General features: G+C 45.7%; 1 protein-coding gene across 22 annotated transcripts in view; it reads right to left on the reverse strand.

Annotated features, from left to right (window-relative positions):
- Positions 1 to 12356, reverse strand: part of FBRSL1 (fibrosin like 1) — a 537563-nt gene extending 525207 nt beyond the window's left edge. For 14 of the 22 annotated variants that reach the window (XM_069871060.1, XM_069871062.1, XM_069871056.1 and 11 more), the window contains exon 1: positions 12040 to 12355. In XM_069871060.1, coding sequence (XP_069727161.1) covers positions 12040 to 12333 — 294 coding nt within the window. In that variant the 5' untranslated portion in view covers positions 12334 to 12355. Of the gene's footprint in view, positions 1 to 12039 lie in introns of all 22 variants that reach the window. The other 8 variants (XM_069871064.1, XM_069871066.1, XM_069871067.1 and 5 more) reach the window with 2 other exon arrangements.
- Positions 12357 to 12582: the final 226 nt, after the last annotated feature.

Genomic DNA, 12582 nt, shown 5'->3' on the forward strand with positions numbered 1-12582 from the left:
TACAGAAGTGTTAAAAAGAAAGGACCAATCTCCCTGGCAACACACACACACCATTAAATGAACAAAATAATACCATTTTAGATGAGTAGCACATTGCACTTAACAGAGATATAATCACCAGCAATTCATTCTGTCCTTTTTGAGGTCAAATTAAATATCCGTACAGGTTGTAGTGACCTTACAAACAAGGTTGCAGGTAAGTACCATAAAACATGCCCCTGTTTAGGCCACATCTCTTTATGCCAAGCACAACACTGAAGACATGGAACCAGACATGGTGTATGAGTGCAGACCAGGAACATACCAACTATTTAGTAGCAGTCACAGCTAGCTGACCTTCAGGCAGAAACTCAGTAACCTGATAATGATGATATTCCTGGCCCTGGACTATCTGCAGCATTTATTCTGGCAGTAGTAAAGAAAATCCACTGATATGTTTTGACCGGGAAACCAGCAAAGCCCTCTCTCCTACCCAACAGGGAGGCCTGAACACCCTTCCCTGGAAACCCACACGTGCCTGTTACCCCAAAGCATCACAACAGATTTCAATAATAAAGAGAAATAATTTTAAGAGCTTAAAACCCAGCAGCATGCTCGCCTTGAAGCTGCAGTACAAGAGCCATATGTGTCTAGAGACCAGGAACTTCACAAGCCCAGCGATGACAACCCTGAGTTCCTCCTGGGTGGAGGAAAAACCAGGCAATACATTCAGAGACTTCCCAATCCACTAATGTATTTCTCAGGACACAACACGGCTGAAGCTAAGAAACTAAAGATGCTCTGTGTGGAAACAGCTTGTGTAAACAGTTTAGTTTGGGTTTATGCCTTTTTTTTTAAAAAAAAAAAATCAACTTCAGAAAGAATTCTCGGGAATCTGTCAAGGAAATAAACCACACACAGTTGTTTATCCGAGGTCATCACCTGGGAGTTTGCACACGACCAATGACAACAGTTCACAACCTCTGTTTTGGAAATGACATGTCCTATACCTGCCAAACACAAGCCCATTTTCTAACTGAGGCAATCGGGTTTGATGTTAACCAAAGGCTCTAGACAATCTCCTACCCAACAGCTGCTAAAAAGATCACATTTTCTTGCAAAAAGCTTAAAACTCATACAGATGACTTTGTAAGTGGCATGGGAACCTTCTTCTGATCAAGCCCTGTGAGCACTTTTGCCTGGATGCAGATAAAATTTTAATTTCTAAGTCACAAACCCTACATGACTTAGTGTCACTCAACCATGTGGAAGCAAAGCCATGAGCTGTATGAAATCAACTTACAGCCCATGTGCAGCCCAGAGGCTCTCATTTCTGTTTCATTAACCCTATTCCCAATACAAACCATACTGGAAAAGTCAGAGCCTGTATCGAAGTTGTCACAAAATGGTTCTCTCTACACAAGATACGTCAACCCCACAGATGCAGCTTTTTCCATATCAACGGAAAGGAACTGAGAAAGCAGTTCAAGTCCAAACTCGATGATCCGGTGGGTCTCTTCCAACCTGGTTATTCTATGATTCCCACCCAGTACCTGTGGGGTCAGCCTGCAGACAGAAACAGCCCCTTCCCCACCAAACACACACCAGAGGGCTGCCCGGATCGCAGTAATGGGGCTTGACTAGGGTTATCAGTTTGTTTGATGTAATCAACAACATTATCATGTGCACATTATAATAAACATGCAGACATCTGCGGACTTTGATGGATGAGCTGATAGCAGTCGAGTTATGGAATCCATCTGGTTGGAAAACCATCGTCATTTTCAGCTAAAAATCACATTAGCAAATTGGTATTACAACTTGGTACTATTCAGCTTCAAACTCAAATACCAGAATAAATGGAATTCTTTATTCCGGGAGATATCAATATCTTGCAAAACATTCAGTAACTCAACACTAATAGCAATATAGCGGGAGTTTTTCTTCTTTTTTCTTAACACACCGAGTGCTTTAGTTAAGTCTGAGAAAAAAGGAAGGAGTTTTTTGCCTATCTTGCAATAAAACCTCTCTTGAGATATGGACCTGTTCTGCATTAGGAGAGCTTCCCAGTGAATGAGTGCTTCTGTGAGAAGTAAGATTATAAATCTAGAGCATCAGTAAGGACTGATGAAGCCTAAGAGAACTTAAGAAGCTCCAAGTCAAGGCCTGTATTTTAACCCTAAGAGGAGATGGGGGACTAAAGCTGGGGTAAATCTCATACTGAATGTACCCTGCAGAAGTACCCAGCGCACTGGGCAGCACATGCCACGTGAAAGATGTTTGCACAGCACACACGAACCTGGGGTCGTGCAGAGGCGAGAGATTTCACTAGCAGGTCACAGAGGCAGATTTCTACCTGGGCTGCGAGCTACCCAAGTGACAAGCCAGGCCAGAAGACACCTACGCACACGCTTGCTCTCCACTACATCATCCAGCACACACAGCTTGCACCCGCACAAACCCCATACCTGGCAGCATCCGACTACAGGCAAGCACATACCTGCTCCTTCACACAGCAAACAGGGAATACTCCCAAGGATTGACAGCGTGAGCAGCTCTTTCACCAGTTTCCCTGCTGCCTCCTGTGCAAATACAGCCAGCATTTCAAGTTACACGTACCAGGGTTGAAAGGCAGGAGACAGTTCCCTCCAGTCACACAGGTGACGTGAGTTTTCCTGAGTGGCAAATCCAGTCTCCCATCGGATATGCAGCAGTGGCACCGGCAAGTAAGGTGAGGCAGGCAGCAATGAAAGGACTTGCCGGGAGCTCAGAGAGGAAACTTGTGGCAGAGTCAGAAAGAAAACCCCGTTATCTCAACTTCCGGGCCCCTCTGCTAACCGCCAGACCACAAAACACTTTTATTGTAGGATAGTATTACAACAAATAGCTATTTTCTGTTAGCAAAAAACCCACTTTGCAGTTTTACTTTTAAAAATCCATTTTTACTCCAGCTCCTTCGGATTGCAAGCCAGCCCTGTGACAAGGCATAAACCATTTCTCCCTCCTTTGCATGCCCCAGTTTTATTAAGTAATCCCCATAAAAGCAATTACTGAGCTTTGGACTGAAAAATAACTAGGGAAAAAAAAAAAAAGAGACACAGCAAATTCTGTGTATCTTCATTTGCATACGGATTCCCTCCCTCCCCCTTTCTAAGGTTTTTGCCATGAGGTCTTTTATGTCTCTTTCAATAATCATATAATTATATGATTCCTAAAGTACACGCTGGCAACACTTCAGGGGATTTTAGTCATTACAGGTGACAAGACTTCTCTCTCATGTCTAATGCTCGCTAGGATTTCCTTTCACTTCATTCACAGATAAGAAGAAGAACAGAGTGACGCTCAAAACCCTCTCCCAGACAGATTTTGGGGGAAATCAGCCCTCTTCCTTCTCCATTAGGAATACAAGGAAGCGTGCAGAACTGAACTGCAATGAACTTCAATCAGACTGAGGCATTTTTTCAATTAAGCAGACCATCATTTTTCCCAGGCATCACGTCCAACTATTTTAATGGCTTTCACATTTTTTCTTGTATTTTACAATCTGAAAGAAATGCCAGGGTTCCATCAAGACCAAGAACGCCATAATTCCGTTTCTTCCAATGGCTGCAAGTTATTAACAAGCTGTCAAAACAGCATAATTATTTTATATCAAGTTTGACTGATTCCATAAACATCTCTTAGCTGCATACTATCTTGAGTCTCGCTCCCCCTGAGTGCGAGTACGTGCTCAGGCTAAGTGGAGTAAAGAGCCTGCACATCCTCTTCAACAGCAGTGCAAGAGACTTTTATGAGCCACCGAAAAATCAACAGCAATAACACATTTATTAGCTGATACACTTGATGTCACTCTAAGGCTCAGCAAGACATTTCTTTCCCCTAAAATTCTTTGAGTTTCTAGCTCTTCTGTAGAAAATAAATGCTGCTAAAGAAACTCCAGACTCACTAACCAACAGGAGGGGTTAAAGAAATGACCTTGGTGTCCATCAGCACACCACAGCCCGCTGAATATCCAGAAGCCCTAAATTATCACTTGGTTCTCGGCTTGGGCTGCAGCTTCCTTCTAACCTAAGCATCTCCTCACTAAATACAGGCTAGATCAGGGATATGACAGCACCAATCAGTCTATATTTGAAATTGAAAAAAAACCACCACCAAACAATTACAGACATATTTTTACAAAGCTAGAAAGAACATCTGTTGGAAAGGAAGACAATGCAATGACATCCAACCGCAATATATATATATATATGTACACACACACATTTTCTGAAGGCCTATCACAACCTGTTCAGAAGGGAGCAACACGGGCTTTGGCCAGAGAAGATGTGCCCAAGTGTAGCTCCCCTGGTTTGCCCAGCAGTCCCCAAAATAGAACATTTGACTTCAAATTGCCACATCTGCGTGGCACGACTATACATAGCCAGGAAAGATTAAAAAAGCTTTGCTCTGAGCACAAAGAGAGAGACAGGAATGGTGTCATAAGCCCATGTTTTGCAGCCAGTAGCGCAGCGAAATCATTTTGATCCCTTCAATCCCCTTAGCCGTGCCAACCACTGACCTTGCAGATGCAACTTTTGTTCAAGTTTAGTCCCTTTTTGGCTTGAAGCAAAACAAAGCTACAAAGGAAACACTCTCCATTCATCCTGGATCGTGGAGAGCTATGTACATAGCTGCTCCTGTGCTCCTTCTCACCAGGTATTTCTGAACTTTGGACCAGTCACTCAGTACACAGTAATTAAGCTACCAAAATTGACTGTCATTAGGGCGCGACACATCTGCTGGCCTGGCTGGGCACAGGGTGGGAGAGCCCTGCAGCCGGTGCAGTTCATACCTGCCCAGCTTTCACAATTGCTCACACCAGAGAAACTGGACCAACAACTTAAACTCAGGTCGTGTTTTGCCTAGGCAGCTCCAAAGATGTTTAACCCTCTCCTCCATTTTAAACATTTTGGACTAAGGACAAAAACTGATCCTCCTTCCAGCATCTGAACCCATTCTTAATAGCTCATTAGTTTTGGAAAAAGAGACTGCTGTTCAAGGAGACGGAGCAGGGATGGTAAAATAGTGCCCCAACTGTCTTCTCTGTGTGGGGAGGACGGCTGGAATGATCACAGCCCCCAGGTGCTGAACAAAGCAGAGCCAGAAGATATTTAAACAGCAAGAGCCACTTCACCCACATAAAACTCTTTTATACCTTTACTGTGATAAACTGGAGGCATTAAAGAGCGGTGAATTGGAAATTGTTCTCACTTACACCTGAATGTTCACATACAACCGACACCAAGACGCACGTCCTACATACTGTATTTCAAACCTTTACTCTAAAAAAATATTGCACCAAGCAGGACACGGTGTTTCTGTTCTGCTGATACCTGTCACTCTCAAGCACTTGCTGTAGCAGGGCAGAAAACTACACTGTGTCCCTGTATCACCAGGAACAGGACAGTAGAGAAGCTGAAGCAGTTCCCACATTTTGGTGGCACTTTCCCCAGCCAAGGTGCACACAGGTTTAGGACTCACACATGTGCAAAGCCCACAGGTCCTGTTAAGCCTGATGCAGGCGGGCAGTCAGTAGCATTCAATCCCTCACATTAAGAAAGGAAAAGGATACCAAGAGGAAAAAAAAAAAAACAACAAAAAAAAACCCTCACCCCAAAACCTTTATATCACTGTAACTGTCTCCAGGACGGGTGTCGCATCTCTGCACCCATAGGAATTTTTAAAGAGGGACTGCTGTGCGATACATTAGCCCTTCTGCAGAGCAACCAGGAATCTATCAAAGAAACAAAGTGGAATATGCCAGGCTGATCTCATCCTACCCAGCTTCCTTGGTCACTCTTATTTTCCTGGAAAGCAACATCGTGATAGTTACACGAGGAGGACAGTGAAGTTTTCAGTACTTACTGGACAAGAAATCAAATCCATTATTGCAAGTAAATATTAATTTGGATCCTATATCATCTATTATTTGCAGTGAAGCACTAATTTTACTACATTCCTTTTATCAAAAAATCTTACCTGTGCAAAACAGAGTACCTTGTATTTCTTAAATTAGTTTAGAAAAATAAACGTAACCCATTTATCTTCTGAATTTCTCTGTGGCAGCTGGTCCACTTGGGATTTCAGCAAGCTTCATCTCATGTTTTACCCCAGCCTTCAGACCACTGAAGAAAGGCTGAGCAATTACGCCTCAGGAAACTATTTTGGAAAATTGTAAGATATTAAGAGGTGTTTTAAAAAACTCAAACAGACAGGGTCGAGCAGTCTGAGCTAAAAAATGGGACTTCAGGTAGGGAGGAGGGTGACCCCTGAGCTCGGTTGGGATTTTCACAGCCGAGCCCCAGGGAAGCAAGTCGTTTTCCTTTCTTCGATGCCAGCTCAGCCATGTTACCTCCCTAATGGTGCCCTGACCTTGGCTGCAAGCATCCCCGTCAGGGCTGCACGCCCCATACTCACTCCTGTTGTGTGGCTCGTTCTCCCGTGCGCAATACACCTGTTGACCTCAGCAGGTTTTACTGATGAGGTAAATAACTCCAGCTCCAATAGAAGAGCTAGATACCTCCTCATCACTGCCTGCCATGAGACTGCAGTTCACAGGGAACTAAGCTCCCCTCAGTGCCTGGCTGGACTGAGCAGATAATCTCAGGCTTTCCAAGCTCACCCCTCTGTTTTACTTCTCCATTAAGCACCTCATATTCCTTAACCAGACCAAAAATACCTTAACTACCCGCTCTGGACAAAATGCAAAAAGTCTACAGCCAAGAGGACCAATCAACAGAGATTAATAAGCCTTCAGGAAAACCAAAAGGCATGTAGAGCCTTTAGGGCACCATCCAGAAAACCATTAGCTTTCCTGAGGTTTTAAGCACTTTTTCAAAGGAACATCCGGCCACCAGAAACACTAAGTTGATACACCATCTCTTGACAATTAAGTAGAAGGGGAAAATACTTAAATATCTAGAAACTTTTTTGAGAATGTAAGACCAGCTATGGAAAAAACTGAACTGCGAAGTCCATATACAGAGATACGATGATAAATGAGAAGTTACACAGCTAGGTCAGTGGAGCTAGCACAAAACCTTTGGAACAGGAAGCTGCAGTTAAATACACGGGTTTTCTTATCAATGAGACATCAGAGCAACAGTAACAGCACAGTGTACAACACACATGTGAAAACAGCCTTATCAAGATAACAGCTGAAGAACTTATGGATTCTATCCAGGAGTCTATCACCATCAGGCTTTCTAAATTCTGCTACACTCAAGCAGAAAGAGCAGAGAATGGACTGTGATTTAGCTCTGGACACGAACAGAAGAGTGGGCAAAGCGTTAATCTCCTTTGGGTCTGCAAGCAGATGCAGCTGGGCCCCAACTCTGCTTGTGAAGGCAGCATCACCACTTCAACATGACCCGCGTGAAGTCAAGGTCTGCCTCTTTTCCGTCCAGGGATCTGCCTCTGTACAACACGTCACTCCATGCACGTTTGAGCGGGTTCTCCACGAGTTTCTATAAATAGGTTAAACATTCCTAAAAACCCTATACGCGCACACATACATCAGGAAAGTTAAAATTTCCATACAGTGTTCCAAAGCTTTGCTGGATTCTGTAAAAGTGATAAACAACAGCCAAAAAGAAAACACAACCCCTTGTCTTTACAACTACTTTGGGAGAACAATCGCTCTCAAAGATCGCATTCATTAACATTCTGATGAAGTTCCCTTTTAGCACTGTTTTTCGTACTTGAAAGGAACAGCTATGATCAGAGAGAGCCCTCAACTACCGACTCGCTCATTTAGATTCTCTCGCTCTGATTCACCAATCACCTTCAAGAATAATTAGCAGCTTCATCTGAACATAATGAATATACACACATGCTCACTTACATACCATTCATTTCAGAAGGCAATGAGAAATCCCGTTTCTCAGCATACTGGCTTTTTTGACAGCCCCCCCCAGCACAGGAACCATCTCCTGGGCAGCCCCATCATCCAATGTTTTTCAGCAGCCCCTTGTCTCACCAACCACCTCAAGGTGGTCCAGGCAGACTAAGTTTCTGGGTTGTCAACTCCCAAGTCATGTTTGGTGGCTGGATATTCAAAACCCCACCATCAGCTGCACGTAACCTGGGTTGGAGCTGGATTTATAGAACAATATTCAGAGGAAGGAAGGGAAAAGGGAAGTTTTAACTTCTTATGCACAGAAAGAGGCTTCTGCTGGTTTGTCTGTGGGCTTCCTCTCCTCTTAATTTAAAAAATAAAAAAAAATTCCCTATATAATCAAATCTGTCTTTACACAGAAGACGGTAGGATAGGGGATCCTTAAGTCATAAGTAGCATCACAGAAACATGACACAGTGTTTTCAGACTACAACTGCCAAAGCAAACATTGCCACATAAGTTAAATCAAAATCCGGAATGCTTAAAATTCACACCTAAGAGTGAAAGGAGACTTCATGAAGCCATCCCTCAGTATTAACCTTAACTGCTCACACTTCCAGGTCAACGCAAAGGAAAAATACATCTATATGTACAGCAGCCTTTATTTACAGGAACACCAGGGGTGAGAATTTTATTAAGTGCGGAAGGGGAATTCACAATATTTTGAAACAAAAACAAACAAAAAACCACCTCTCCCAAAAGTTTCTATCATTAAGTTCTGCCTAACCACTGAGAAACTTAATTTCCAGGGGGAAGCCCAAAGGTTAGCTAGCCTTTTAATCATAATCACAGCTCACTGTAACATCAAGTGACAAACAAATCTGAAGAAGAACACAAGGAAGGATCGCAACAAACTACCACATATGCAACAACAGCTCCTTTTAGGGTTCAAAATTAAATGAAACAGACTTTCTTCGTTGGGTACTGTTTCTAGACTGCCTACTGACTTCTTTCTTCTCCCTCATGAACATGTAAAGTTTCAATTCTTATTTATTTACAAAATACAATCACAGCAGATTTTAAGTACTCTTAAAAAAGTAAATACACACTGAAAGGCACATCTCCTCCAAAGCAGAAGAAAAACACCTGTTGTAGCCCAGTTCACTGAAGAACACAGCTCCACACCACACACCATGACCTTGCCACTCCAGTCATTTACATGGGCATACGTTGCTTTAAAGTAGTTTTGCCTTAATAATCCCCTTCCCTTGCTGCTGCATCATATCTGCCAGACATCATCCACGGTCAAAGGCAGCACTGCTTGGAAAAATCCACACAACGCAGGGTTACTTTCTCCTTTTTAGTGTTACTGGGATCTACAGAATCACTAGGTTGGAAAAGACCCACTGGATCATCGAGTCCAACCATTCCTATGGAATGCGCACGATCAGTAGGGCTCTCCGAGAACCTCAAATACCACATACCTCCTAGGTCAGCATCTGAAAGAAAGAGGAATTCTGCTGGCACTGTTACCTCAGGTGCCAACTACTATTCAAGGTGCTGTGGTGCACATGTTCTCTTGTATGCAGGTAAACACAGGAGAAATCCATTCATTTCAGGTGGTACTGAAGTGCCTTCCAAGAGTTTGAAAAAGGACCGTTTTGTACAGACTCATACATAATTAGTTTTATTTTCACTTTTTATTAAGAAAAAACAGAACCACTCCCAGACTGATGTACTTCGAGGCAGGGGGGAGCAGAAGTTTAAGGTCACCTTCTGTCCTCGTGTGCCCTGTTATCAAGGTTACGGTTTGGCTGATTTGATAATAAGGCTTATCCCATTTGAAAAGCCCAGAGTTTTCCCTGTCAGCCCTGGAGGGACTACACTATCATCTGAATTCTATTTCCTGATAATGTGCTCATCATGGTAGAGAATTTCTGCAGGAAGATGAATTTTACTTTCTTCGCTGACAGCTCAGTGGAGGCTCAGGGGTTTAATTGGACCTACCTGCTGCTACACATTTGACTAAGAGCATGCCCAAGAATAAAAAAAAAAAAAAAGTTACAGACAGGTCTATAGCTCATTTTAGAGGCACAACGAAAGTGGAGCACTCCCTCACCACCAGTTCTGCAGAGACAAAGCAGCTGGCTTCCCTGTTAGGACAGCACCCCACAAACGATACCACAAAAGGCCAAAGAATGGTCCTCACCAATCTCACACACATTTTTCACCTCTGGCACCCACACCCCTTGTGCTGCTCAGGGTCCCTCCTGAGTGGATGCCCCAGCACCCCAAGGTTTCACTGCCCTGACACCAGGGAAGACGGTGACGCCTCCGAGGGAGCACAGGGACCACCTCAGGGAGTTGGAGAAGTTGGTCCCATGAGCGAACAACTCCCCATTGCCAAGATGCCACCAGATCCCAGAGGCCTGCGTGGCAGGAGGGGCTGGGGAGAAGCAAAGCCCACAAACAAGATGGAACCTTAAGGTCTGAGCCAAAGATATTAGAGATCCCAGGGCAGATCCGAGATCACCCATCAGCCTGCACAGAATCCTTCATCACTTGGGTTACTACATCCAGAAGGGAGAGGAAATCTGAAGTAGGGAGAGCACCCAAAACTCAGCCCACGTTTTTACCTTGGTGTCTCAAAGCGAGTGGGCAAAGGCACCCAGATTGCTCACATTTACTGAGAATTCAAGTTATTACACCAGTCCAGCCACTTGCTCGGTGCTCTCTCTCAACAACTCACTTCTTCCCCTCGTACACAAACAAAACAAAAAATCAAAAGCCAAAGTCTGAGTTTGTCAATGCCCCTCTGAAAATATTAAATTTCCTGCTCTGCTTAACTTAGCTCAGACAAGGCAGGCGGTATTTGCTCAGCAAATATTGTTTGTAATAAGTTAGACAAGCAATATTTTTTGCCAGCCTATTAACACCAGAAAAATATGTACAGTCAACAAGAGATGAAGAATTTGTTCAATTACTTCAAAAATGGGAATTACAACCAAGGGATTATTATCCATTTAAACATCTCTTTTCTACAAAATGTCAAACACTAGCCATTTGCTAACAATCTCCGGAGACAGATAAAGTAACATTTTGGCAATGCAAACACAAACTCCTGGAGCCGGGATGGGTTGGAGGGGGGGGGAAGAAAAGGAATGGGAAGGGGGGGACAAGATGCAGGAGGAGGAAGCTCCACCATTCACAACAACACTGGACCATCCCAACACGCTAAGAATATTTTGCAGCCAATTAATACGCCAAACAAACATTTGACTTGCCCTAAGTGATAGTTAACACCCACCGGAGCCGGAGGGAGAGGGGGGAGCTGGGAAGGGGGGGGGGGGGGGGGGAAGGAAGGGGGGGGAAATCGGAGGAAAGGGGGAGGGTGGAAGCTGGAAAAGGGGGAGTAGGCAGGGGAAGGGGGGGAGGAAAGGTGGAAAAGGTGGGGAGGCAGGGTAAAAGGGAAGGGTGACTGGAAAAGGGGGGCAGCAGGGGGAAAAGGGGAGGAGGAGAGCTGGAAAAAGAAGGATAGCCAGGGGAAAAGGGGGGGGGAACTGGAAAAGGGGGAGGGGGGAGCTGGCAAAGTGGGGGAACTGGGGTGAAAGGGGGGGAGCCAGGGGAATGGCGGGGGGGCTGTCAGCTGGAAAGGGGGGGAAGCTAGAAACGGGGGGAGCTGGGGTAAAAGAGAGAGGGGAAGCTGGAAAAGGGGGGGGATCCGGGGGAAAAGGAGAAAGGGGAAGGGGGTGGGAGCCGGGGGAAAGGGGAAAGCAGGAGAGGGGAGCCGGGGATAAAGGGGGGGGGGGAAGTAGAAAAAGGGGGGGGGGGGAGCCGGGTAAAAAAGGGGAAAAGGAGGGGTGGGGAGACTGGAGAAAGGGAGGGGGGGAAGGAGGGAGAGGGAGGGGGCTGGGAAAAGGTGTGGGGGGGGTGCAGCAAGTTGCCGGCGGGGCTGGGAGCCCCGGGGCCGCCTCCCCCCGTCTCCCTGCGGGCTGACACCAGGATTAATGCCCATTAATCGCTATTTGCAAAACCCGGCAGCCTGAAAGCGCGGCGCTTCCTTCTCCTATATATTTTTATATATATATATATATTATTTTTTTCCCCTCCTTCCCGCGGGGGAAAGGAGGAGAGGGGGGAAAGGAGGAAAGGCAACCCCCCCCCCGCCTCCGAGCTCCTACCTCGAGCGCTTCCAGGGTGTTGAAGCTGGCTATGGCGAAGCCATCGATCAGATCCTCCTCCTGGGAGCTGGACTCGCGGCGGCGGCGGCGCGGGGGCCGCGCGGTGCGGGCTGCGGGCGGCGGGCCCCGCGGGGCGGTGCAGAGCGGGCCGCCCTTCTCCTGCCCGGGGCTCGGCTCCTTCTCCGAGCCCGACGAGGGGCTCTGGTTCCGCGGGTCGCGGGCCGCCGCCTCCCGCCGCCGCACGCGGTCCCGCTGCGACCTGGACCGCCGGCTCTGGCGGATCTTCCCATCCATCGCCGAGGAAGCGGCGAATCACAAAAAAATTTTAATAATTATAATAAAAATATATTTTTTTTTTGACAAGGAGCGGGTGGGGGGGGGGGGAGAAAAGTCGCCCCCCTCCAACTCACCGCTCGCCCTCTCTCTCTCTCCGAACCACGGAGCCCCTTGAGAAAAATAATAATTAAAAAAATAATTTAAAAAAAAAAAAAGAAAAATCAACAACAACAACAAAAATCCTGCTGTTCAGACCCTCGGATCCAG

Source organism: Phaenicophaeus curvirostris, chromosome 17 (genome assembly GCF_032191515.1).
Source record: "Phaenicophaeus curvirostris isolate KB17595 chromosome 17, BPBGC_Pcur_1.0, whole genome shotgun sequence".
In the NCBI taxonomy this organism is placed as follows: Eukaryota; Metazoa; Chordata; class Aves; order Cuculiformes; family Cuculidae; genus Phaenicophaeus; species Phaenicophaeus curvirostris.